The sequence below is a fragment of the Coprinopsis cinerea genome, assembly GCF_000182895.1.
Source record: "Coprinopsis cinerea okayama7#130 chromosome 11 map unlocalized cont3.11, whole genome shotgun sequence".
Lineage (NCBI taxonomy): Eukaryota > Fungi > Basidiomycota > Agaricomycetes > Agaricales > Psathyrellaceae > Coprinopsis > Coprinopsis cinerea.
In genome coordinates, this window is record NW_003307534.1 from 1,075,182 (window position 1) to 1,100,746 (window position 25,565).

Consider the following 25,565-nt stretch of genomic DNA (forward strand, 5'->3'; position numbering starts at 1 on the left):
GATTAGATCGGTGACTCGAATGATGCCGATTTGTAGTCTTGCACTCTCATTTCTTAGTAGTCCTTTTTTCTAAAGTAAATGGGAAAAGGCGCTAAAGGAAAGTCATCGGCAACGGCAGCGACACGAAAGAAACATGCAAAGAAGCATGCTCAACCTGACGATGCCCCCAATAACCAGCCTCAGGTGAAGAGGATCAAGAAGGATAGAGGCAAGAAGAAAGACAAGGAGCCGAGGAAGAAGGTCTATATTCCGCCTGTGAAGCCTGCGCCTGTTCAACCGGACCCATTGGAAACGACTGGTTTGGCCCATACCTTGCCACCGGAGCTGTTGGTTGTCCTCCGGAGTTTCAACAAGAAGGCCCAGGTCACCAAGATTCGTGCGTTGGAGGAACTGAACACGGGATGGGTCGAGAAGGCGTTGGCGGAGGGAGAAGAAGGGATGATTTCGTATACATTGGTGGACATGCTTCCAGTTTGGGTGAGTCCAAGTCCTAATCCCTCTGGAAGTCCCTAACATTAGGGTAGATGCACCATGTTCCAGCGCTATTGATTCACCCTTCGCGACGGGTCCGTTTCCTGGCCGCCTCAATCCACCTCTCGTTCCTGCGAATTCCACCCGTTCGCGACCAAGTCTTCTTTTTCTTACGCGAAAGTGCATCGGAATCGCACCTGGAACAAATAGTCGGTACATGGTCCATGTCCGCACACGACGTCGATAAGACCGTAGCGACCACCTCGACCAAGTCCTGGAAGGACGCTTACGGCCAACTCAAATGCGATGACGCACTCTTTGAGTTCATTCAACAAACGGTCTTGGATCCTGAAGGAATCTACACTTCGCTGCATCCAGTCCAGCCCACAGTGCCGCAACAGCAATCGCAACCTCAATCCCGGAAGGGTTCCGGCAAGAATACGCCTGTACGACGAGAGAGGAAGGATGATCCTGAATCCACGAGGAGCAAGGTCGACGAAGCGGAGGAAAGCGATCAGGATAAGAAGGCGCGGTTGAGGATCGGTGCGCTTGGTGCTCTGGGATGGCTCATTCGTAAGTCCTGTGTCCTTTCGTATGGGCGTCTATCTGATGGCATTTTGCACAGAAAACTCGGCGCGACTTCCCGAAACCGCGATTGTTCTCTTCGCCAACCACGCGTTCCTGACGTGCTTGCACCCATCCCCGACTCCGCCATGGATCGAGATGGAGGCATTTGGCTACGCCCAACCTCCTGTTCGCAAGGCGATGTGGAGTTTGGTCCATGTGTTGCTTCAGAAGCAGAAAGGTGTGTTGCTGATTCTCCGTGCCATGCGTCACTTTGGGCGCTTAATGGGTGATTAGATCATTTGAAGGAGTGTATTCCTGGACTTTCGCGTGCGATGTTGAGGAGCGCGTGGGTGGAGTCGGATTTGAGTGTCCAATCGGTGCTTTGGCATCCGCTGTTGACGTTCCTCAAGGGTAAGTCGTTGTCTTATTCCGGCTTGATGCTCCCTGATTTTCTTCTAGATTTCCCGTCTGCTTGGGAATCTGCTTCGATTCAAGACGCGGAAGATCGAGAGGATGAAGAGCCTGAGGATGAGGAAGAAGACAGTGAAGATGAAGACGAAGATCAGCCATCGCGGCCGAAGGAGACGCCGCCGACAGGACCAAGCTTTGCTGCATACGAAGAATTCTTGGAGTTTTTGAGAAAGGGTTGCGGTGGTTCGCCTATCCAGGGATATCCGGTGGTTGTCTTGATTATGAGCACTATTCCTGCTTCCGTGCGTCTCAATCCATTTCAATCTATGAACCAACTGACCTTTCCGGTAGATGTTATTCGCCAATTCATACGCTGGCCTCGACAAATTCTTCGCCGCTTTCTGGGAAGCTCTAGATTCCCGTGCTCTCAGTTCGCTCAATCGCGTAAATGCGTCCGCGGCATTCCTCTCCTCAGTACTCGAATCGACGGGCTTCCTCATTCGTCGACTATTCGCGGCTCAAGAAAGTCTTGGATTAAGCGAGGGAGAGGCTCATAACAAGGCGAACGGACTCGTAGAAGAGCAGGTGAAGAAGGTGTGGAGTGACCTCGAAGAGGGAAGGTTGAAAGTGGATGAAACTGTCCTTGCGAAGGAGTTTAGCAAGACCCTTGGGTACTTGAGGAAGGTCAAGCCTGGTGCGTGGGCCCTCACGCTCGTGTTACATCGTTTCTGACGATACGGCCGAGTAGAATTGCATTCGACTGCATGGAACACCATTAAGAACGCGACAGCAGCCGTCAGTAAGACCCACCCAGGGTTGGTTGCGACTTTTTTGAAGGGCTTGTCGGAGGATGGTCAGGGACAAGGCCAGTCTCCCACTGCGCCTCTAGTGGGCGGCGCCAAGGAAGAGCTCTTGACTGAGTTGGCGGGTGACGCGTTAGCTGCGTACGAAGATCCGTCCGAGGGCAACGAAGGCGCGGAGAAGGCCAAGCAGCTTCTTCCTGACCTGTTGAATAGGTTCCAAGGAGACCTTTTCAAGGATGCTCCGTTTGTCCAGGTGCGTGGCGCGGTTTTTGCTTTGTCCGACGCCTGCTATATACCTTTAACAGCGACTGGAGACCCTGCTTGAGCATAAGACGGGAACGCTCCTCGATAGATCGCCTTCGTTGATCGTTTCGATTCTGTCGTATTGGAAGGATGAGCAGAAGGCGAATGCGGTCTGGCAGAGGGTTTTGAGGCATCTAGCTTCGCCCGATCCTTCAATCAAGGCATCGGAAGACGAGAAGAAACGCATGGGCGTACTGACGATGTTGTTGGACGTCATTCGCAAGAGTCGACTGCCTGCACATTTGAAACCCGTCGATGAGGTGTTCGACGGAGTTGTGAGTGCGATGTTTGCACGGGTGGTGGAGAAGCCGGGTGAACAGGGTGTGCTTGGCTGCTTGAGGGGTGTTTTGCAGTTCCATAGTAGGTTTGCTCGATGGGTTTGGGAAGTGGGTTGAACTGATTGATTGCCATAGGCTACTTCATGACTAGCAAAGGATTTCTCGAGTTGTTCTCGAGCATTTCCTCCTCGCTCAAGTATCAGATTGCACAGATCTTCGATGGGACGGACTCTATCCCGTTCACGGGTATGAACGCCCTCCTCGATCTCGTGTTCTCGAGTTACACTTCCTCGCCGAAGACGGTCTCCGCTTTCGATGGTGTCGATGAACTGATCACGCAAGTGATCCTGTACGGGAGGCTCCTGCCGCTATGTGAAGGCGTGGACGAGAAGGACAGCGAGGATACTTTCACTCTCGCATTGGATCTTTGGCATGTCTGGAGCAGGTCGGTCGGTGGGGAGCAAAAGGACAAGGTTTCAGTGGCCGTGAAGAAGAAGGTCAGGGAATTCGTGGTGGGCACCAATAATCCGAGGGTTTCGTGCGTGCATTTCTCCTTGTTTTGTATCTTGAACCGCAGGCTGATGGTGGATTGGTGCTAGGCCTTTGGCTGTCCTTTCGATGATCTCCCAGCGAATCCCAGATTTGACGACAAACGGAAGCCTGATGGACTTTTTACCCACTGAGAAGGAGCTCGAAGAGATGTTGGAAGGCCTTTCTTCAACACCTATAGATCCTAGCATGGCCGTCGTCGACCCACTCCTTCCTCCCCACACCGCCGGGCGCCGATCTTCGTCTCAAGTCATCTCCAAAGACCAGAACGGATTCTCGAGCTACGCCAGGGGCGTCTTTGCAGTCCTGCAAGTCCTCTCAGTCAACCGTGTTCTGGCGAAGAAGAACCTCTGGGCCTTGAAGCACTTTGTTGTTTTGGGACTTTGTGTGCATGATTTGCAGAGCGTGCCTGCGCGGTTCGGTGAAGGTGGAGGGCATGGGCCGTTTGATGAGAGGGCTTTGGGTGTTTCGGGGCCTATGGCTGTTTCGGAGATTACGAAGAAGGTGGACCAGATGACGACGTACCTTTTGCTTTCTGGAGGTGCTGTTGCAGATGGGGGTAGGGATTGGAGGAGTGAAGCCGTGGATCGGCTTACCAGTGGCAAGGGTGAAGAGGGAGCCATCGATGATGTGACTTTGAGTGGGTTCTTGGTGAGGTGTGTCAATGAAGCGGTTGAAAAGGAGAAAGTGGGAGAAGGGATTCTTGAGGCGAGGGTTTTGAGAGTCGTCCTTGATCATGTCCTCGAAGAGTTGGAGAGTGCAGACGCGGGGAAGTGGGTTGTCTATGCTCGGAAGATTGAGAGATCTGGTGCGTGTTCTTGATCATCCACGCGCCCTCAACCTTGCTGATGATCCATTGACCAGCTCCGGAGACTTCACTGTCCATTATCTACTCCGTCGCTCAAGCAAGACTCGAAACGCAGAAGTTGGATCGTTACAGGAACGAAGTCGCTGCCTCGCTGTTGGGTATCCCGCCAGCCAAGGTCAACACGGAAGGCCTGCTCGCGCTCAGGAAACTCGCTGCGTCTGCCCCTGACCCCGACTCGGATGTGGTGTTTTTGCCGCAGCTGAGGGCTGTTAATGTGGTCAAGGCCTGCCAGAAGTGGGTCGAGGAGGGAGGAGACGACGAAGACGACGATGATGACGAGGGCGGCGTGGACGAGGAGGTCGAAAATGCGATGCTTCCCGTGTTTTGTGCTCTTGCGCCTATCCTGCAGAACGATCATGGCAAGCATTGGGAGTTTGTGTTTGATTTGGTTGAGACTGTTCTCGAGGTTTGTATATACCTATGCCTGATGGAAAGGATAAGACTGATAATGTTGTACAGAATTCGTCGGTGGAGGACGATGATACGCTCGTTGGACTTTCGAGAGCCCTGAAGATGCTCCTCGTTATCGAGGATTTGTGCATGACGAACAAGGGGCTGAGAGCTGAGTGGGAGCCTAGGAGAACGAATGTGTTGACCCTCGTCAGGGATCTGGCTGGCGTTCGACTTGGTGGGTGCAGTGTCTTTGACGGCACGAAGTGTATCTGACATCTGATATCTTAGAAAACACGGCGGTCTCTCTTCCTCGTTCAATTTGCAGAGAACTGTTGCTCTCGATCGTGCAAACCTTACCCGCTTCGTTGATTGACCGTGACACGCTTGCCAAGGTGAGTTATATTGGGCGGTCTCGCTGCGCTATCTTAGCTAACGAAATGCGCAGATGTGTCATCTTATTACCGACCCGTCTACGGATGTACAGAAGATGGCGTATGCAATGCTCAAGACTGCTGCGGAAAAGAGAACGGAATATCTTGTGATTGAAGTCGGAGTGGGCAACCTCTCGTTGGAGGAGGGTGAAGCAGGCAAGGTTGAGGAAGAGGAAGCAACGACCAAGGCCGAAGTCGAGGAGAGTATTGCGGAGCAGGCGCCAGTACCACAGCCACAGCCGCAACGGGAACAGAAGAAGGCGAAAGGAGGGAAGGGAGGTAAAGGACGCAAGAAGAAGCAGAAGGAGAAGATTAGTGAGAAGGATAGTGCACCGGGTCTTTTGCCCAGTGAGCTTGTGCGCATTCTGCAACAGGATGTGGCGTTACTTGTTGAGGAAGACGATTTCCTCGCTGAGCAGGTGAGTAGGTACATTTGATGTGGGGGACGACGCTAACGATAGTCCCTTATAGCGCGCATTTGGATGGATGTTGGCCTGGATGCTCGTATTTGATTCGTTCAAGGATGCGGTACGTGTGCTCAAGACAGGTGGCGGACGTTTATTGACGATTGCTTTACAGTCATTCAAAGTCAAATCGATGTACATTGAACAGCTGCGAAACTTTGATTTAGTGGGGTCGAAGCTGCTGCCCAATATCATTGCGGCACTGCGGCTTGATGGAGGACTGAGCAAGGCGTTCAAGATTGGACTGTGGGGCGTCGACGAGTTTTACGTTCAATGTGAGTTGTCCATACCCCAGAGGTCGATGGCGATGACGTCGTGATGCTAATTGGAAATAGACTTTGAACCGTCGAACGTGATCAGCATTCCGGTTCTCGCTGCGCACTTGTATTACCGGTCGCTCCTCTGCGTTCCGTCCCTGGTGCATACTTGGGTGCTGGATTGCAAAGACCGTCAGCTGAGCAATGCGATCACGACGATAACTGCGCAGTACTTCTCGCCCCTAATCATCCAAGCGGAGCTCGCGCATGTTCGGTCGCCTGAAGGAATTGCCGAACTGACTGGGGATGGGCTGACGGTGAAGGTCGTTGGAGGCAGCGGTGGAGCGGGAGGTGCAGTGGGCAGTGGAGGTGCAAGCGGGAATGAAGTTGTGGCAGCCTACTCGGTGGACGAGCATCAGCTTGAGCTTAGGCTGAAGATTCCGAGTGATTGGCCGTTGCACAAGATTGAAGTCAAGGATGAGAAACGGGTTGGGGTTGATGAGAACCGGTGGAGAGCCTGGGTCCTTGCTGTGCAGCAGACGATTTGGATGCATGTGCGTTGTTTCGACCCCATGCCCCAGGATCTGGTTAAGCTGATGTTTACTCGAACACTCTAGAACGGACGTATTGTGGATGGGTTGAGTCTGTTCAAGAAAAACGTGACACTGCATTTCGAAGGCCAAGTGGAATGCGCTATCTGCTATTCGTGAGTAACCAGTGGTTTGGGGTAGATTTCGGGTGAACGGAAGAAGCTAACTTGGGGTAATGCGCGCGTCTACAGGATCATTAGCGTTATGGATGGCAGTCTGCCCAAGAAGCCGTGCAAGACTTGCAAGAACCGATTCCACGCAGGGTGCTTGTACAAGTGGTTTAACACGAGCCATTCGTCGAGCTGCCCGCTATGCAGGACGAATATCATCTAGTGGAGTTTGTAGATAGATATGTACATAGATAAGCGCGCTGTCATTGCGGAATCCCGTGGATTTGAGAGGACGTTGCGGAGAAATACTTGGCAAGTCCATGTGAAAAGTGGCCGAATCCCCAAAGAGAGTTGGTGGTGGGACGTCGATCCTTGGCGGGGATTCGACGCGACCTGAACGCGGTGTGAAGGAGATATGTTTCGCGAAATATCATAGAACTTGGGCGAGGCAGGAGTAGAACGTGAGTGACGAGATGCATTTGCGGCTAGAATAATAATATTTAGTTGTGTGGGAAGGTGGGGGAGTTGATGGAGCCGACGTGCCATCAAATCCCCAAAGAATTGGCGAGTGTATAAATAAACTAGACGCGGGTCACCAGCTTTTTCCAGCTCACCCCCTCTCTTCCTTCTCATCGTCTTCGTCGTCGCCGTCGTCGCCGACCGCGAGACGCCTTTCGTCGTTGTCAACATGGGTGCCGCCACGACTACCAAGAACGTCGAGGACATTGTTCCCTCCGACCTCAACATTCCCGACAACTATGTCCAGCACACGCTCAAAACGACAAAGGAGCTCCCCCCTTTCCGCTGGAGCAACATCCTCAACGAGCTCAACTACCTTAACTGTGTCATTCTGCTCGTCACTCCCGTCATTGGTATCATCGGCGCCTTCACCACCAACTCCAGATGAAGACCATGCTCTTCGCCATCTTCTACTACTACCTCACCGGCTTGGGTATCACCGCGGGCTACCACAGACTATGGGCCCACCGCTCCTACAATGCGTCAAAGCCCCTCCAATACTTCCTCGCTCTGCTCGGTGCCGGCGCCGTCGAAGGTTCCATCAGGTGGTGGGCCAGAGGCCACCGCGCGCACCACCGCTACACCGATACCGACTTGGACCCCTACAACGCCCACAAGGGTTTCTGGTATTCCCATATGGGATGGATGTTGCTCAAGCCAAGGCGCAAGCCCGGCGTTGCCGACGTCAGCGACCTCTCCAAGAACCCCGTGGTGCGCTGGCAACACAGATGGTACCTCGAACTCATCATCTTGATGGCCTTCGTCCTCCCCACTTTGATTCCGTGGTACCTGTGGAACGATGCTCGCGGTGGCTTTGTCTATGCCGGAGTGTTGAGATTGTGCTTTGTTCACCATGTGAGTCGCGTTGTAATGGGGTTATCGAGGACGTGTTTTGCTGACCTGGCGTGATCGGTACCTTTTTAGTCCACCTTCTGCGTCAACTCGCTCGCTCACTGGCTCGGAGACACTCCCTTCGATGACAAGCACACTCCCCGCGACCATGTCATTACCGCTTTCGCCACCATCGGTGAAGGCTACCACAATTTCCACCACCAGTTCCCCATGGACTACCGAAATGCTATCAAGTGGTACCAGTACGACCCCACCAAGTGGTTCATCTGGACTTGCCAGAAACTCGGTCTCGCCTCGCATCTCAAGGTGTGTTTCAACAACACGTCCTTATTACTACTCGGTCGCTGACGTATCATCGCTAGGTCTTCCCTGACAACGAAGTGCGCAAGGGTCAATTGACGATGGAGTTGAAGAAACTTCGCCAGACGCAGGAGAAGCTCGCCTGGCCCAGCGACTCGAACGACCTCCCCGTCATCAACTGGGAGAGCTTCCAGGAGCAAGCCAAGAAGCGGCCACTCATGTTGATCTCCGGCTTCATTCATGACGTTAGCAACTTCATCGACGAGCACCCCGGTGGACCCCATCTTATTGTCAAGTTCATTGGCAAGGATGCTACCACTGCTTTCTTTGGAGGTGTTTATGATCACTCGAACGCTGCTCACAACGTACGTTCCATCTTCGTTGCTTATTGATTACTTGGGATTGACATAGTTCTTTAGTTGCTCGCCATGAAGCGTGTTGGTGTTCTGCACGGTGGTATGCCCACTGGCTTCGACGAGAAAGCCATCCCACCTTCTCAACGACTCCGAATCGCTCGATACACCGAGCTGACATCGCCGTACGCCTCCAGCGCCGCACAGTCCGACGGAGAGGGTATCCTCGGCTAAGTCAAAAACCTCTATCCGGAGGATAGGCTCAAGGACTCTTTCTGACGTGTCGTCGTCGTTTGCTATCGTTATGAACCCCACCTCTTTCTCGCGAGAGAAGTGTATAGTTATCGTTTTTTTACCCATCATACATTACATATCACCCACACGAATCACCACGCACGCAATTGCTCTTTTTCATGACCACCCCTTAGTTTTGTTTTGATGATGATGTTGGATTGGTGTTGGATGGATAAGAAGAAAGGATAGTACAGCTTTAGAGTACTTTTGGCAATGCAATTGCGATGAATTGAACATCACTTGGGGATTTATGTACATGATTCGATAAGTGAAGACCTTACATAGGGAGGCGACAGTCCCTTTGCTGTTCAGTCTTCAGGGTTTCGTCCGTCTATCCGTTAGCCGGACATTTTTGAAGTCCTGCTTATCACAAAGCTAATCACTTCCAAGTTTTGCAATTTCAGCATGGCTGAAATGGCGAGAGAGATTGGAGAGTAAGTAACCCTCGTCGTTTGCGTGTCAAATATTTAGCAGTTCTACTCAAACCGACTGAGACGTCGAAAGAACAATGCTCCGTCGCTTTAGGGTTGTGAGGAGGCTATCTACGTATATACCACCCGGGTAGCTCCCTACCCTCCCACTCTCGATACAAATTGCAGAGACAGATCATCATTGAATATCCTCCCACCCTTTGGTCATCAACACCATCCTATTCTTCCCCACCTCGCTCACGATGGGTATCTCACCCCGCACTTTGAACCCCAGCTTTTGGTAGATGATGACGTCTACGTCTGTTGATGTTTCGAGTGCGATGTTTGATTTTGTGAGTTTGGCCTTTTGGTTGTGGTGGTTAGTTCGGTTCGAGCCGAGGTGAAGAAGGGAAGGGAAGGGAAATGAGAACAAGATAGGAAGGAAGGGATACAAATGGAGTGAAACACCAGTGGAAGGACGCACCTGCTCCTCCGCAAAACGGTACAACATCTTCCCCAATCCCTTCCCTTGGTACTCGGGCAAAACCCCGAATAGGTGGAGGTGCCATGCGTTTTTGGTGTAGTTCTCGCCGAGGGTTGTGGATGTGAATTTTGTCATTGAGGGGATGAACTGTGTGGGGATTGATGTTATTATTGGGGTGGTTGTGGAGTTTCGGAGTATTGGCAGATGTGGTATTTATTGGTGTCCGAGTACAGGTTGGTTGGATCCAAGGTGAAAGGAGGGCGCATGTGTGGGGGCGAATTGAATGGAGTATACAAAAGAGGTTTGGGTATGATAGATGTTCGATGTTAGTGTAACAGTGGAAGGTGGATGGCAGAGACGTACGTAGTTCAACCACCATTCACGCAAGGTCGGCGTCGCGTTGTTGATGAATTCGTCCCATCCCGCTGCGCGTTGCTCGGGACTGCATCGTTATCAGCCCGGTGAAGCGAAAACAACTAAGACGCGGTACGCACGTAGAATTGATACTGGTACCTGGGGGGAACCAGGCTGCTACACCGATAATATCGTCTGGGTTTGGACCGAGTGCGAGGACGTGAAGATCGCCTCCGACTGCGGCAGAGGCGATCCCGGCGCGTAGTTGGGCGTAGGAGAGGGAGGTGTCGCCGCCTGTTACGATTTGAGTGAACGGATCAGCTGGGGTGGGGGGAGGTTGTTGTTTTTAGCTTTGGTGGTAGGTGAATGGTGAAGAGAGAGGGCGTACGAGCAAAGGCTTTGGCGAGGACGTCGGCAGCTCTGTCGATTTCTTCTTTAGAAGGGTTGATGAGGTGTTTGGGTGTTGGCTGAAGAGACATGATTCCGATTTCCGAGCTAGATGTTTCAGGTTGTCGTAGAGTGAAGTCACTGAAGGGTACGGTAAGAGAATAGATGTGGTCTCGATATCTATGTGATGTGTTTGTGTGTCAAAAAGGCGAGACCCCTCCGACGACGGAATACGTATACACCCATGTGGAATTTTGGGGAAAAAAAGTCAGGAGAAATGAGTCATCTGGTGACTTGGTCTGGGAGATGGATGATGAAGGCCAAGCGAGTTCCACGGGGGTCTCGGGGATTGGGCATGTACGCTGGTTTACGAGAAACCCCAAGTCAGATGAGCTTCGCGGTGACAAGCATCCGTGTAAAGTCGTCGAATGACATGCTTTTGTCTGGCGAAGAGGAGAACATTTCGAGCATGTTGATGATCTGTTGTAAGTGTGTAAGTGGGTTAGAGAAGGAGAGGTATTGAAATGGATTGAAGTACCTCTTCGGCTTTTAGTTTCTCCTTGAGCAGGGTTGCGACGCGTTGGATGTCTGCGATTAGGAGTTTTTGGTCTTTGAGTGATGATAAGGGTACTGTGGGGAAGAACAGGCCGTAGGTATCGAGTGCGGATTGTTCTTGGGCTTTCGTGAGTTTATTTGGTGTTGAGGAGAAGGACGGAGAGGAAGAGCGGGAAGAGCGGCGGGTTGTACGGCGAGTACGGCGAACGCGGGGACCCAGTTCAAAGTCTTCGTCGTCGTCGTCGTTGTCGCCGCCGTCCTCTGAGGGCGAGGAAGGTTCTTTGTAAACGTCAGAATCGTCGCCTTCGTCATCTTCATCCATCATTTCCTCGTCTTCGTCGTTCTCGAGCAAGATGGCGCAGACAGATCGCCAGTCTTCGAGGCTCACACCGAGCTTGGGTGTGTTGGCGGATATGTCGTTGGGTCCTTTCCATCCTTCAGCGGCGTTCTTGAAGACGTAGAGAACTTCTGGGTCGTTTGGTGGCAAGTTGAGATATTCGAGTGTCTCTGGGACGAGGTCGAGTGGGATTTGTGATTGGGCGTCAACGTTTGGGGTAGCATCTTCAACGATGAAGCCTGCGCCTGAATCGGCGCTCGTGGACGGCGTTAGGGATTTGAATGTTTTTGTGAACGCTGCGTCTATTCTGCGCTGGACTGGGCGACGAAGGGAGTAGTAGACGTTTTCTGTGGAGGCCATTGTGGACGTTGAGCGCAGAAAGCCAGAGACGCGTTGTTTACGGCAGAGCGATGCGCGATTGGGCGCCACTGATATCACGCGAGCGCCGGGTGCGGTCCGGACGCGAGATTATCGAGAGCTTGTTATCGTGACTAGGCCTTGGACGCTACCACCACCATGTCTGTTCAGACGACCATTACACCGCATAACCAGCAGCCTTATGTCTCTAGGACTTATCCTTCGCAACAGGAGATCGATGAGGTGATCCAGAAGGCTGCGGTTGCGCAGAAGGCGTGGGCCAAAGTGCCGTTGAAGGAGAGAGTGGAGATTGGGAACAAGTTTGTAGTATGTGGTCAGGATCAAGTGCTAATGGCTATGGCTCATCGCTGTGTAGACAGAGTTTGAGAAGATGAAGGAGGAGATTCCGTTGGAGTTGTCGCTTCAGATGGGTCGGTATGTCCTACTCTCTCTGCGAGGGCTTGTAGAATTTGCGTTGACCCCTATCGACATGCAGACCGGTTTCGCAGGGAGCAGGCGAAGTGCGGGGTTTCCTTGAACGCTCGAATTATATGCTGTCCATTGCGGAGAGTGCGCTGGCGGATGTTCCCTTGACGGATACGGACAAGCCTGGGTTTAGGCGGTACATCAAGAGGGTTCCCCTCGGTGTCGTCTTTGTTATCGCACCTTGGAAGTGCGTATATTCTCGCTTCGATTGTAACGGAACGCCCTGACCCCGCTGCTAGCTTCCCCTACCTTGTCTCAATCAACTCGGTCCTCCCAGCTATCATTGCAGGCAACGCAGTCCTCTTCAAACCATCCCCCCAGACGCCCATCACGGCTGAACGATTCGCGACTGCTCTCACTCGTGCTGGTGTACCACAGGACGTCATCCAGGTGGTGCATTTGACACCCGAGTTGACCAACTATGTGGTGAAGGATAAGAGGGTTGATTTTGTGTCGTTTACTGGGAGTGTGAGTGGAGGAAGGAGTGTCGCCGAGGCTGCTGCCGGTGCGAGTGGGTTCAAGGGGGTTGGACTTGAGGTGAGTGTGATTAGCTTTGGCTGTGTGGATTGAAACCTGATCGTTGGTGGTCTAGCTTGGAGGGAAGGATCCTGCGTATGTTGCTCCCGATGCCAAGTTGGAATATACCGTGGCGGAGTTGGTAGATGGCGCGTTCTTCAACTCGGGACAGAGTTGCTGTGCGATTGAGGTATGTCTGTTTCAGTTCGGAACCGTGTTTGCCTGCTGATCTGGGGTTGGTAGAGAATCTATGTTCATGAGAAGGTGTACGACCAATTTGTGGAGAAGTTTGTAGCTTTGACGAAAGTGTGTGTCCCAGCAGAATCCATCAAATCCTTCGTGAATTGACATCACGATACAGACGTACAAACTCGGTGACCCAACTCTGGCTGAAACCAACCTTGGCCCAGTTGTCAGCCTGGCAAGTGCAGAGAGGATCAGGAAGCAAGTCGAAGACGCAGGTACGTCCTTTATCGCTCCCCTCGAAAGATGTGTCCTAACAAGCTTAATTCGCTTACAGTCAAGCAAGGAGCGAAAGCGCTGATTCCGGAGGATCTGTTCCCTATTGCCAAACCGTGAGTTTGCGCGTCGAGAGAGGAGGCTTGTGCTGAATGTGAGCATAGAGGAACGACCTACGTTGCCCCGCAGGTTCTGGTCCATGTGAATCATAGCATGGGCGTTATGAAGGTACGCTGCACCCTTTATCAGCATTGAAACGCTTTTTAATGTATGTGTTGGGTGTAGGAAGAAACGTTCGGTCCTGTCGTTGGAATTCAGAAGGTTCGTATCCCCCTTCCCATACCTCGGTAATTCAAGTTTGACTTGGTTGATCTACGTATAGGTCTCCTCGGAAGACGAAGCCATCAAACTCATGAACGACTCGCCCTATGGTCTTACTGCTTCGGTGTGGACCAACGCTGAAGAGAACCCTGAATCAGAGCGGTTGTTTGAGAAGTTTGTGGATGAGCTGGAGACGGGGACTGTGTTCCTGAACCGGTGGGTTTTCACCTCTCTTTGGGATGAGACGATCAATTGACTATACGGAACTGTGTGATTTGTAGATGTGATTACCTTGATCCAGCGCTTGCGTGGACTGGAGTGAAGGATAGTGGAAGGGGTGTTAGTCTTAGCAAGTTTGGTGCGTCGTTTGCGTTTATGTTGGTTGGATATTGTATTGATTGGGGTCGAAACAGGTTATGACCAGCTTACGAGGGCGAAGAGTGTGCATATGAAGATCAAGACCGGTTGAATTACTGAGTAATGTGTAGTGTATAGTTGTGGCGAGGAACGTCAGATGTATGATACTAATTCGAAACATGGTTTGAAAAGGTCTAATCTTTGTCCATTACTCATATTGACGTGACCGGATGGGTTGCTGAGTGAAGAAAGGACCAGGCATGCTGCATGGCCAACGGGCGCTTATTTGTCAAGGAGGGGAACTACCACGCTGGAAGGGGATTGCTCAACTTGCCACTTGCAAGTGCCTGGTTATATGATGACGTCCTATTTACCTTCATTCTTTGTCGACAAAGGTCTTCCACAACTGCGAGGGAGAGAGGGTAGGAGGAGTTCGATCACCCATTTCGGTCATATCGGCCGCAATTAGATGGCAAGGCATGTGTGAGCACGCGATCGGAGGCTAATTATTATCTCCACTTTGGACCAAAGCCGATAAAGATTTCAGCTTCATCTCAACGAGTCATCTTTCTCTCTTAAACGCCGTGAGTTTGGTATCGTCTTTTTATTCGATATGTGGTGCCCTGAGTGACCGATGATTTTGGTAGAGGAACTTATACCATTACTAGGGGATATCTGGTGTAGACGTTGTTGACCCCAGAACCCTGGTCATCCGAGAAACCCTAGTGGAAAGCGGCAACGACGGCGACCCGGTCTATATCATACTAGACCTTGTGAGTGGCGATATTTCCCGTGCGGAACGCTAGCTCAACTACGGTTACAGCACTTGCCGCATAGACTTAGAGGCCCTCCGTGCTCCAACCAAAATCCGATATAAGGTTTTTATCCAGTGAGCTGTGATTGTCGTTTCGTGGTTCCTTCCCTGCTCTGACCGAGGGTTTCGTACAGGAATACTGACTGACTGACGATCATCATGGCCTCTCCGACATCCTCGACCCCATCAACCCCTGTCTCCTCCTCACCTGACTCGTTCTCTCCACCCCGCACCCCGCCAAACTTGCACCAAAATTCTATTGACCCGTCTACTAAATGGCTGGTCCAAAAGTTTGGAGGAACGAGTGTTGGCAAGTTCCCAGTCAAGATTGCAACGGACGTTGTCGCGTATGTGTTTCTCTTGCTGGTCTTCGATTGAGACTTATTTTCTCTCCCTGTAGGAGCTACTTGGATAACCATAAACTCGCTATTGTGTGTTCGGCACGTTCTGGATCGACGAAAGCCCTTGGAACGACGTCGCTTCTCCTCAAAGCGGCCACGGAGGCCCTCAAACGACAGCCCAGGAAAGCCTCTACGTCCTCCTCAAAATCCAACGGTACCACCAGCCCAACCAGCCCTGGAACCGGCGCAAATACTCCGATCCATTCAGGCTACCGAGGTTTATTCGGCCGAACATATTACTATACCTCTGACGGCGACGGCTCCCAGTCCCCTCCTACCTCTCCGAAACCAAGAAGCAAGTCCTCTCGCTCGTCCTCGCCGCAGAGGAAGAATGGGTTGTTTGGGTTTACGCCTATTAATGGTGATGAGGCGAAGAAGACGAATTTGCCCGAGTTCCATGCGACGGTTGATTTGATTCGGGAGGAGCATTTTAAGGCTGCTAGGACGTCCATTGAGGATCCTGAGATTTTGGCCGAGTTGGAGGAGGAGATTGAGAAGGATTGTGAGTGGTTGAGGAGTTTTTTGTATGCTGCCAAGGTGCGTGTTTGTTAACGAGGAACTGGGGAGTGGGTTGGCTTATTGTCTTGCGTTAGATCATCGACGAAATTTCGCCCCGTTCGAAGGACAATATCATTGGGCTAGGCGAGAAGCTTGCGTGCAAGCTTATGGCTGCTATCCTCCGCGACCAGGGTATCGATGCTGAATACGTGTCGTTGGAAGATATCGTCCCCGAGTCTTATGTCACCGACGATTCGGATTCTTCGTCGGAGGGCAAGATTCTTGGACAGGACTTTTACGATGACCTCGCCAAGGCTATCGCGGAGCGCATTGAGCAGTGTGGAAGACGTGTTCCTGTTGTCACTGGTATGTGGTCTCAGTTGCATGTCGGGCCCTGTCGGCTTAACGTACGGTTGCCTGGTCTCTAGGCTTCTTTGGCCCTGTACCTGGTTCTCTTCTGGCACAGATTGGAAGAGGGTATACGGATCTTTGCTCTGCGCTTCTCGCTGCTGGGCTTGGTGCTTCTGAGTTGCAGATCTGGAAGGAGGTCGATGGTATTTTCACTGCTGATCCCAGAAAGGTGCCAACTGCGCGCCTCATCCCTATCATCAGCCCGGACGAAGCTGCCGAGTTGACATACTATGGCAGTGAAGTTGTCCATCCTTTCGTTATGGAACAGGTATGTTTTCTGTTTGCTTTCTGCGACCAATGCTGACGCCTCCACTTTCTAGGCTATTCGTAAAAAGATCCCAATCCGTATCAAGAACGTGGAGAACCCTTCGGGAGGAGGAACCGTCATTCATCCCGATCCAGACGCTGATTCTGTGCACCCCACCGACCCTCTTCAGCGGGGAAGCAGCCCCGTCCCTGAACCCGCCTCTCCCTCCACACTCACCACCTACACCACCACGCACATGACCTCCTCCCAACGCTCCTCCTCCCGCGCCTCCTCCGTCTCCTCCCTATCCTCCTTTACCACCTTTGCCGCCTCGTCTCTTACCGGTGGCTACGGCTTCGACGACCCTCAAAACCGCCGTCTCCCCACCGCCGTGACTATCAAGGAGAATATCATGGTGGTGAACGTGCATTCCAACCGGAAGAGTGTCAGTCATGGTTTCTTGGCTGGCATTTTTGGGACGTTGGATCGGTTTGGGGTTGTGGTTGATTTGATTAGTACTTCGGAGGTGCATGTTAGTATGGCTATTGCGGATGGGATGGGGAAGCGGGTGGTGGATAAGTTTGTGAATGAGCTGAAGAGGTTCGGGACGGTATGTTGTTTTTACTGTTTTTGCAATCCTGATTGCAGTGCTTTACACCTATGGAACAGGTCTCGGTGGGCAGGGATATGGCCATTCTCTCCCTCGTTGGCAAGCAGATGCGGAACATGGTCGGTATTGCCGGCAAGATGTTCACGACGCTTGCGGATGGCAATGTCAACATTGAGATGATCTCCCAAGGCGCGAGTGAGATCAATATCTCGTGTGTCATTGAAGCGAGGGATGCTATTAAAGCGCTTAATATCATCCACCAAGGGTGTTTGATGATTAAACCTGAAGGACCGAGAGGAAGAGGTGGGTTTTGGTTTTAAGTTGTGCTCAGTGGTGAGCTGACGGTTTTTTGTGGTACCCTTTTATTTTGTGGACTTGTTTTGTATGGGGCGTGTTTCTGACAGTTGGTCCTTGGTTGTTTTAGTTTCTAGGCTTCGGTGAGGTGGTGGAGGATGGCGCTGGCGCTGGGTTTGGTAGATCTAGGCTGTGTTGCTTGTATGGAGCGATCTACCATCAACTTTTTTTTTTTCCAGTGAGAGACATGGCGAATCGCACAACTTGGGGAGAGAATGAACTATGTAAATTGCCCCTAAAGTATTCCTGCATGATTCAGGGGCTTTGATGTCAGGCTCAAGTCAGGCTTCATGTTTTTGTCAAATTCTAGCTCCCACCTTGCCTATGCGTAAGATCGTTGATGTCCACCCTAGCTTTTCCTTCAATCCAACGTATGAATATATGAATACTTACCTTCAAAGTATACTTTACATAAGAGCCCGGGCCTGAATCTGTCTGTTCTCACGAACTACAAGGGCAAGCGAACGCTACTCTGGGCGGTGGCACTGTTGCAATACGACTTCACCGCTGCCTGGACTACAAAACGACCAAACTTCAAGGACGGAACGCTCACCCCAGCTGGTGAATACAGGACGACCTTGAATGGGGAAAAGATCATCTCCAGTGAAAACCCAACCTGCACCGAAACGACAGCGGGGCCAGAATTCTCAATATGTTTCGACAACGTTTGACGCAGTATGTGCCTCCGTTCCATTCGTTCGAGCCCACACTTATAGAATGGATATGATATCAGCTGTCCTTGGACATCCCTTACACTCGCAATAGCCAAAGTAAAATATCGAAGACGGAGGACAGGGAGCCTGTAGAGCGCCCATACTCAGTCGTTTCCACTGCCCTTCGAATGGAGGCTCACTCTCGGATAAATCACCAGGTATCGGGTCGGACGTGGCAGAGCCTTGACCTGGTGGAGCACGTCTTTGGCAGAATGCTTCCTATCCCACTTGTCGCAACCGTCCTTCTTGACCTGTTGCGATTGCAATTGCTGTCGGTATCCCGAAACGAGGGACAGTCGTCACAAGGCCAGTCTACTGGGGACCTGTGGATAGACGCGTGTCTTGACGCTGCAACCCTTGCCCACCACCGGGAGATACCCAAGACGCGAATATTCGACTGGAAATGGTGCCCCTCGCTTTCGCAGCACGGTGAGGGAGGGGGCGCCATGTTCTTCAACGCCATCGCCCTGACTGCCCACCAACTGGCGTCCAAGAGAGCACAATTAGGGAAGAGGAATCCCATCCGACACTGGTGGTCACTTCCCATGTATCAATCCGATCGTCCCTTTGTTGGGCCTGACGGTGAGCAATGTCGACCCAGCATCGTTAGCGTTCCTATCCATGCTTTTGGCCGCCGTCGTATCGACGAACTTCCACCCCACTTCCATCCACTACCTTCCTCTGTCGCTAGCACAATCTCTACCTGTCTTGAAACCCAGCAATGCCGAAATGGCACCTATGGAGCAAGTCTAGAGGATGCTGCGTCCACCAATCTTTCCCATTCCGGATTAAAACGCCAACTCCAGACACAACTTCAGTTCCCAGTCCCAGTCATCCACACAAATGGGTTCGACTTCAATTGTCTCGACACGGACTACATCTGCTGGGAAAGCTTTGCAACGACTGCCGAAATATGCGAATCCGAAGACCTCCATTCCGCCATTTCCCAGTCCATGATCTACATGCGTCAACAATTTCTTGCTCAGCCACACTTGCGCATGGCCCTCGGGCTAACAAAGACAGCGGGCCACATCACATTGACCCGTGCGGATGCCATGGGCGTTGAACATGCCACGTTCGATTCACAATCGGGATGGGGGGTGTTGGAGACGGTCAGGCTGGCATTGGGTTTTGCGATTGCAGATGACGAAACCCTTGGCCACCATCCTGGCTTTGTGCTAGAGGAGCAGCATTGCTTGCGCTATGTGGATCCCCCTACCAAGTCGAGGTTTATGAAGGACAGAGGCCCCGTATTCGTACCATCGACCATTGGCGTTATGACGAAGGCCTCTTGGTTAGCCCCGGAGAACGTTCAAGACGCGGACAACGTGGGTGATAGTAATGGTCAGGAGAAGGAACTCGGCGACGGAGACACAAAGGGGACTGCTCAGGATATGAAACGCTGTCGAGTTCCCTTCTTTTTCACTGTTACAGAAAATGGGGATCGATACTACCTGGACTACCCCGTTCGGACCTGCGACGAGCTGTCTGGTCGCATGACGAGGGTTTGGTGCGCGTATCGGCAGCTCAGGCGCTTAGATGAAATACCAGATTCGGTCGACGAGCGGGATAGAGCCACAGCTGTTGAACAGCTGCAAGCGGGAAAAGAGGTCTTTGTTGGGCCTTATGCGCTCAAGATACAGAACGATGCGGTCGACTCGGTTGCCTCGCGCGAGAACCTTGTGATGAAGATCAAAGAAGCGGTCGAGAGAGAAGGTGGAAGCAGGACGGGTGCGTCCTATATCCTTCCCCCGGAGAGGTAGGTTAGACACACTCCCATCGAAATTGTGCATGTTCTGACGAACCTTGTCGCGTCCAGGATTCATACCAACGGCAATGTTATCAAGCTTGTACGTGGCTTCGAAACATCAGATGACATCCCCTCAGCCGTTTGCGAGTCGCAGCAGAGGGTTGAGGTGGTCACTATCTCCCTATACAAGCGCAGATTATCCCAGTATCATTGCTTTGGCGAGGTTGCACGAGCTATCGCCGATGCCCTTCGCGGTGGGTATCCAGCATGGCCCGCACATCTGCCTTGCTTCTGACTTTGTACGCTTCCCAGCTATTCAGTGGCTAGAGTCGAAGGGGTGGCTACACAGAGACATAAGCGACGGAAACCTGTTGTTGGCATGGGAAAGCCTCTCGTCCTTCTCGGAGCCCTTTTCTCCGCATCCCAAAGTTGTGCTATGTCGTCGTCCACCGTCGAATCCTGAAGGCGTCTGCGGTCTTTTGCATGACTTCGATATGTCAGGTGTAGTAAACGACACAACTGGGTTCGACAGGGAAAACCCCATTGTCAGCTTCTCCGTCGCTCCGCCCTTCTGTTTCTGACCCCATTTCTCTCTTTTAGGGAACCCTACCCTACATTGCAATTAGTGTCCTAGCCGGAGCAGCCAGGCAACGCATGACTGTAGACGACGTTAGTGGTATGGCCTTTCTCATCCTGCAGACCTGTTTCTGATGCACCTTGTGCAGTTACAGAGCGTCTTCTATGTGGCCTATCTATTTGCCTTTGACCACGGACCTCCACACGACGAAATCTTCTACCCCAAGGCCTTGCCGCCTCGCATGCGGGGCGTTCCTGTCTATCCCGAACTTATTCGCGAATGGACCCAACGAAACGCTCCATTCAGCCTTGGAGCTATGAAGAATATGTTCTTCCAGTATTCTAGAGAATGGTACCCAGAACGCATCCCCTTCACCCCGGATGAAGCTTCCACATTCTTGGGAAACTGGCCAGACCGGACGCCTAGGCGTGAGTCGTGGCGGACACTAGTCGAAGTGCTTTTCGATTGTCTCTGGCTGACAGTCGAAGAAAGTGAGCATTGCACACCCAACCGAAACGTGGATATACAAAAGGTCATCGATACAGTCGACCATACGCTAAGTGGGGATGTATTCGTCCAATTCATACTGCAATCCTAACACTCTTTATAGAGATTGGCACCCTGTCGAAGTGTGATGCTAATGACAATGGATGTCCTGACTGTCCTCTACCCCGCAATCGCCCCTCGGGCCTCAACGCTCAATGAAGGTTGGATCATTTCTGTTATGTACCTAGAGATACGCGCTCTGACATCATTATCATACAAGTCACAACAGAATCGAAAGTTACTCCTGGACGTGCCTCCGGCACGCCTGAACAGCCCCACAGATTGCAATTGGTCTCATTCAACCAGGGCGTCGGGTATGATCAAACCCATGCAGTAGCGGATTTCCACCAAAATCTATTCGCGGTGTTACAGAAATAGAAGTACAACATCGATACAGGTTGGCGCTACAGTACAACAGGTGAATATTACTTGTACAATCATCTTGAAGGAGACAGGCATAGCCAACACAAAAACCAGGTAAGACTGGAACGACGTAAAATAGGAAACAAGAAGCTTGACCTTGAGCTCCAATAGTGCATAACGATACAATAAGGTACGCGGACATAGAAAGCATTAAACGAAGCTGCCATGCATTGCCAACATGTGGCTATAGACTCCAGCACCATTGGGGAATGGTGTCAAACAAATCCAGCACAGGTGGGTCTCGCACACTGTGCACGTAACATGATGGCACCCCATCATTTTTTCGATCGGCATTTTACACCCAGGACATTGTTTCACGTCGTTGTTCTTCATCCACTCGTCGAACTGCTCCTTTCCTTCGTCTGGGCGTACACAAGTAAGGCCGTCGTGGGCTTCAGTTTGACAGGAAGCACAGATTCGTACGAGGCAGGAGGGACACTGCAGGATCGTCCCCACAGAAACGGACGGCGTCGCTGAATTGCTATCTGCCCGAGTTTTGGACTTGGACGACGGCGGAACCTGGACACGATCGGTAGGGCGGTAGACCTGCTGGCAATCCGGGGTCGGGCAATAGGCGAATTCGTTGGGATGCCGTTGCACATACGCGGAGAAGGCCGTTTCGATCAGCGTTTCGAAATCTGCCTTGCAGAGGAGTTGGGATGCACAGCTGAGGGGAATCTTCTCTTCGCACTTGGCGTCGTTCCCGAGACATGTAATGGGGAAAAACTTCTGGTCTATGGCGGTTAGCATGTATCGCACCATGCACGTTTTGCACCAGGAATGCCCGCAGGAGAGCGTTATGGGAACGGAAACGGCGTCGAAACAGACGGGACATTCCACCAAGGGGCGTCGGCGATCCATGCCGAGCCTGCGGCGGGCGCGCGTCCGAGCGTCGCACGCTTCGTCTTTGGCGGCGGTGTTACCTCGAATGCGAAGTTGACGGTTCCAAAGGTCGAGGAAAACGTTTTCTTCGCCGAGACTCCTCCTCAACCCAGGGAGTTCATGGTGTAGGAATAGGCCAATGACGTGCCCGTCTAAGGCCAATGTGTATACGAGTTGGCTTTGGAGTTCTTTGAGCTTTGACAGCAGTTTGGTTCGAAGGGATTGGCGGTCGGCAGCGCACCCAGAAATTCGAATTTGGCGTCTGATCTTGTCGATAGAGACCCTGGCTAGCGGGTGGGCTCGCTGCAAAGCTTGGACGAACCGGATACCCTCGCCATGGAAGAAAAATGGGTCCCAAGCTATCTTCCCGTTGTCTCGGACGACCTCCCCTGAAAGGACGATGTCTAGCTCCGCCTTGAGTTGACCGAGTTCCTTGACGTCCTCTCCCGATAGACGAACAGTCACACAGGTCGGGCGAGGCCGGATGCTGACCACGAGATGTTTCCGTGCAGCGCTGGTCTTGAGTTCTTCGAGTTCCCGTTGCACCCTGCTGTACATCTCATTGTTGAGCGAGTATTCCAATGTTTGCATATGGCGGGCATTAATCCGAGTGCGACCAATACATGTGGGCTTCCGTCCGTGCAGTCGTTCGCAAAGAGCCGTGGCCTCAGCCGAGGTGGGAAGCTGAGCCCAGGCTGTGATGATACCGCCCTTATACGGAGGGGGCAAAACGTCAAACTGCAGGATGTCGGAGTGGTTGTACTTGAGGAGCCTTTGGATACCGCTGATACCGTTGTCGGGTGAAGTGTAGTTTACTTGGCCCCACATGACGTCGTCTGCAGAAAGGAATTGCTTCATCTCCTGCGGCTTGGTGTCGGCGGGCACGCCCTCGAAGCGCACGGTGAATCTTCCAACGGCGGGCAGCCCGGTGTGGATGGTGGCTCGCAACAGTCGGTCGGCGAACGGTACCCTTCGACACTTGTCAATCGCTTGGTCCGCCTGTTGCCGACTTGAGAAGCCACCATAAGCCATTTTCGACGCCGCCTCCCAAGAGATCCGTACCGAGGTGTCGTTTAATAGTGTGGGCGTCTTGTCGTGGCCAACGGTGTCGAGCGACAGCCGCGCTGAGATGGTCGATCCGAAGACTTCCAAACCGTTGAGAGTGGTGCAAGCTTTGGAAGCTTCAAGAGGTGAGGAGAATCGTACCCTGACCGTTATCAAGGCCGTAGTTATCTGCTCTGGTAGTCGGATATCGGTGAACTCGCCATGTCGTCGTAAAAGCCGCGCCATGGCTTCTGGCGTCACTTTCCTAGGGACGTTTCCAATGTACACCCAAGAGGTTTCGAAACCTGTGGTTATTGAGACGACTTCGAAACCGTCGGAAATCTTGACGCGGATGTGTTTGTGTATCAGCCGCATCATGGTTTCCGGTTGTTTCTTGATGGGCACAGGTAATAAAGGGCGTCGAGGAAGCTACAACACGGGTCAGCGAGGTTCGTCGGGATACGTACGAGACCTTACCGTGTAGTCATAATCCACGTCTTCGTGAACATAAGTGCAATCTGCGCCGCGGTCACATAAGTTTTGTAACCACTTGACGCAGACACTGGAATTTGGAGGAGGGGGAGGGCCTCGGGTAGGAGCTGGCCGAAGGGCGGCATCGAAGGACTCAGTGCCGCTCTGTTAAATGCCAGATTAGCACCAGTTCGGTGACCTGATAGAAAATACGAACCGGAAGAGGAAGCTGGGGATGCGAATAAGGGCAAGATCTACCACGCCAGCATTTGCCTTCGAGCCACTTGTGGCAGACACCGTGTTGGCCAGGACGCTGGACTGGGCCAACTTGGGACGAAGCTTGGTTCTGTGCCGTCGACGATGGGGCCAATGAAGGTTCATAATTGATAGACCTTTCGCTGAACGGCGCCCTCGGTTTCCTTGGGCCTTCGTCAGAAGAAAACTAGAGGATATCCGTCAGATTGGGGACTTAAGTGAAGGACACGGAACACACTGACATAGTCTGAGACATTGGTATGAGCGAAGCGGCAATTGAGGCGGAAGCAGCGTTTGCGCAGGTAATCCCAACAAACGTCTCGACCTGGTCCAAGGCGACGAGAGGTGGTGATACTGGTCGTCTCTACCTCTTCCTCCGTGTGCGATGATCCAGGGGAAACTGGACGAGGAGGATCGATTTCTGCCTGGCATTCCTCAACCGCGGAAGAGCCTGAATCACTGTCAACCCAAGCATCGGCACTCAAGGCTACATCCCATTGCTCTGGTTCACGAGATCCACGAGGTTGGATAGTTGAGGGCTTCTCTTCAAGAGGTGAGTTGTCTGGAGTGATAGGGGGGGAACTGGGGGGAGGGGGCGAACTGGGCGGCTCTGTGCCATGATCTTCTGTGGCGTCGGCTCCGTCGGTCTGCGATTCCTCGTCCGAGCTCGATTCGCCCTCGTCTGCCTCTGGTCCCGGGGTCTCATTGTAGAAGATCGGGGTCGCCGCCTTGTCTTGCAAGAGTTCCTTATAATACCTGACATTGGTCGGATGTATCCTGTTGCAATTTTGGCCTCGAGGACAAGCTTTCACGAGGTAGAGTATGCATATTTCGTTTAAGCGTGCCCTGGTGCGGAACGCCTGGAAACGGGATGAGCTTACAAATTGTTGGGGAGGATGTAGAGACGACATACAGTTACCCCAAATGCAGTAAATGGCCTGTATGGAGCAGGCCCATTGGGTTCATGGACAACTAGGAGAGGCTTGTCCATGTTCTAAAGTCGTCTGTCAGTGCCTTCTATCGAGAGAGTATGTTAAGGACGCACAGTCGTTGATATAGATGACGTTTCTTCCTCGTTGCTTTCACCTGCGGGTGAAGAAGATGTCTCGCACGCCGAAACCCTGTTATCCTTGAAACTTGAAGAAGGTCCACTGGTTATGTGGGGTGTATGTGCTTCAGAAACTACCGCGACGCCCTTCTCAGATATCGGAGGTCCAGCCTGCGCATTCTCTTTGCTCTGCACCTTGGGGACAATCGAGTGGCCCGTGCTCCCATTTGAGCGCTTCTTCACGTGCGATATTCGATTCTGGCCTGTATTTCCGTTTGTCGCTTGCTTGACCCCTAACGCTGTTCTTGGATCGCCTACAACCATCTTGTTTTACAACTTTCGACCCTAAGCAAAGACGGGGGAACCAGGGGGAAGGTGCGTTCAGTCGTTGGGAGAAGGAAGTGGCTTGTGGGGAAGTTGTGACATTCTGGATATGTTCGCGGTCGCAGTCTCGGAGACGCCGTCACCGTTTGACTCAGGGTCCGGAGTCAAGGCACAGCCACAGATTCACTTCGTCGAGACCACGTTTACCCTTGTTTGGTCCATATATGACTTGCCGCCAATCTCAGTTGAGGTCGAAAAAACGCGCTCGAATATGGCGAAAATGAGGATGAAAATAATTAGAGAGGGTTGATAATGTACACAGCGTCTTTTCATACCGCTACTAACAGCTTAAATGCAGTAA

The 25,565-nt window shown here is 52.2% G+C and overlaps 7 protein-coding genes across 7 annotated transcripts; 4 read left to right on the plus strand and 3 right to left on the minus strand.

Moving 5' to 3' along the window:
* Window positions 1–78: 78 nt before the first annotated feature.
* Window positions 79–8,753, plus strand: CC1G_15704 (delta 9-fatty acid desaturase; the record flags this gene model as incomplete). The annotated part of the gene is made up of 23 exons (XM_002910229.1): window positions 79–477; window positions 525–1,044; window positions 1,097–1,276; window positions 1,333–1,449; window positions 1,498–1,751; window positions 1,801–2,143; window positions 2,198–2,505; window positions 2,558–2,915; window positions 2,969–3,371; window positions 3,433–4,190; window positions 4,247–4,656; window positions 4,710–4,878; window positions 4,932–5,035; window positions 5,089–5,493; window positions 5,546–5,602; window positions 5,654–5,813; window positions 5,874–6,349; window positions 6,413–6,501; window positions 7,105–7,339; window positions 7,399–7,869; window positions 7,939–8,172; window positions 8,229–8,531; window positions 8,586–8,753. 23 exons carry the CDS (start codon window positions 79–81, stop codon window positions 8,751–8,753), a joined length of 6,921 nt encoding a protein of 2,306 aa, XP_002910275.1.
* A 669-nt stretch (window positions 8,754–9,422) lies between these two features.
* On the minus strand, window positions 9,423–10,540 carry CC1G_11603 (hypothetical protein; the record flags this gene model as incomplete). The annotated part of the gene is made up of 5 exons (XM_001840394.2): window positions 9,423–9,587; window positions 9,708–9,854; window positions 10,071–10,149; window positions 10,202–10,382; window positions 10,450–10,540. 5 exons carry the CDS (start codon window positions 10,538–10,540, stop codon window positions 9,423–9,425), a joined length of 663 nt encoding a protein of 220 aa, XP_001840446.2.
* A 292-nt stretch (window positions 10,541–10,832) lies between these two features.
* Window positions 10,833–11,700, minus strand: CC1G_11604 (hypothetical protein; the record flags this gene model as incomplete). Its single annotated transcript, XM_001840395.1, has 2 exons — window positions 10,833–10,928; window positions 10,987–11,700. 2 exons carry the CDS (start codon window positions 11,698–11,700, stop codon window positions 10,833–10,835), a joined length of 810 nt encoding a protein of 269 aa, XP_001840447.1.
* Window positions 11,701–11,856: 156 nt separating this feature from the next.
* CC1G_11605 (succinate semialdehyde dehydrogenase) lies at window positions 11,857–13,948 on the plus strand (the record flags this gene model as incomplete). The annotated part of the gene is made up of 13 exons (XM_001840396.1): window positions 11,857–12,024; window positions 12,074–12,132; window positions 12,194–12,370; window positions 12,423–12,720; window positions 12,776–12,889; window positions 12,943–13,005; window positions 13,061–13,160; window positions 13,220–13,274; window positions 13,323–13,386; window positions 13,444–13,479; window positions 13,541–13,695; window positions 13,761–13,837; window positions 13,893–13,948. 13 exons carry the CDS (start codon window positions 11,857–11,859, stop codon window positions 13,946–13,948), a joined length of 1,422 nt encoding a protein of 473 aa, XP_001840448.1.
* Window positions 13,949–14,809: 861 nt separating this feature from the next.
* CC1G_11606 (hypothetical protein) lies at window positions 14,810–17,137 on the plus strand (the record flags this gene model as incomplete). The annotated part of the gene is made up of 6 exons (XM_001840397.2): window positions 14,810–14,997; window positions 15,051–15,588; window positions 15,645–15,915; window positions 15,978–16,228; window positions 16,281–16,817; window positions 16,877–17,137. The coding sequence occupies 6 exons, from the start codon at window positions 14,810–14,812 to the stop codon at window positions 17,135–17,137; spliced, it is 2,046 nt and encodes a 681-aa protein (XP_001840449.2).
* A 959-nt stretch (window positions 17,138–18,096) lies between these two features.
* On the plus strand, window positions 18,097–20,809 carry CC1G_11607 (other/FunK1 protein kinase; the record flags this gene model as incomplete). Its single annotated transcript, XM_001840398.2, has 6 exons — window positions 18,097–19,643; window positions 19,704–19,888; window positions 19,947–20,179; window positions 20,235–20,303; window positions 20,360–20,639; window positions 20,694–20,809. The coding sequence occupies 6 exons, from the start codon at window positions 18,097–18,099 to the stop codon at window positions 20,807–20,809; spliced, it is 2,430 nt and encodes an 809-aa protein (XP_001840450.2).
* Window positions 20,810–21,475: 666 nt separating this feature from the next.
* On the minus strand, window positions 21,476–25,204 carry CC1G_11608 (ariadne-2; the record flags this gene model as incomplete). Its single annotated transcript, XM_001840399.2, has 7 exons — window positions 21,476–21,542; window positions 21,785–23,535; window positions 23,584–23,742; window positions 23,795–24,019; window positions 24,150–24,692; window positions 24,746–24,826; window positions 24,878–25,204. The coding sequence occupies 7 exons, from the start codon at window positions 25,202–25,204 to the stop codon at window positions 21,476–21,478; spliced, it is 3,153 nt and encodes a 1,050-aa protein (XP_001840451.2).
* Window positions 25,205–25,565: the final 361 nt, after the last annotated feature.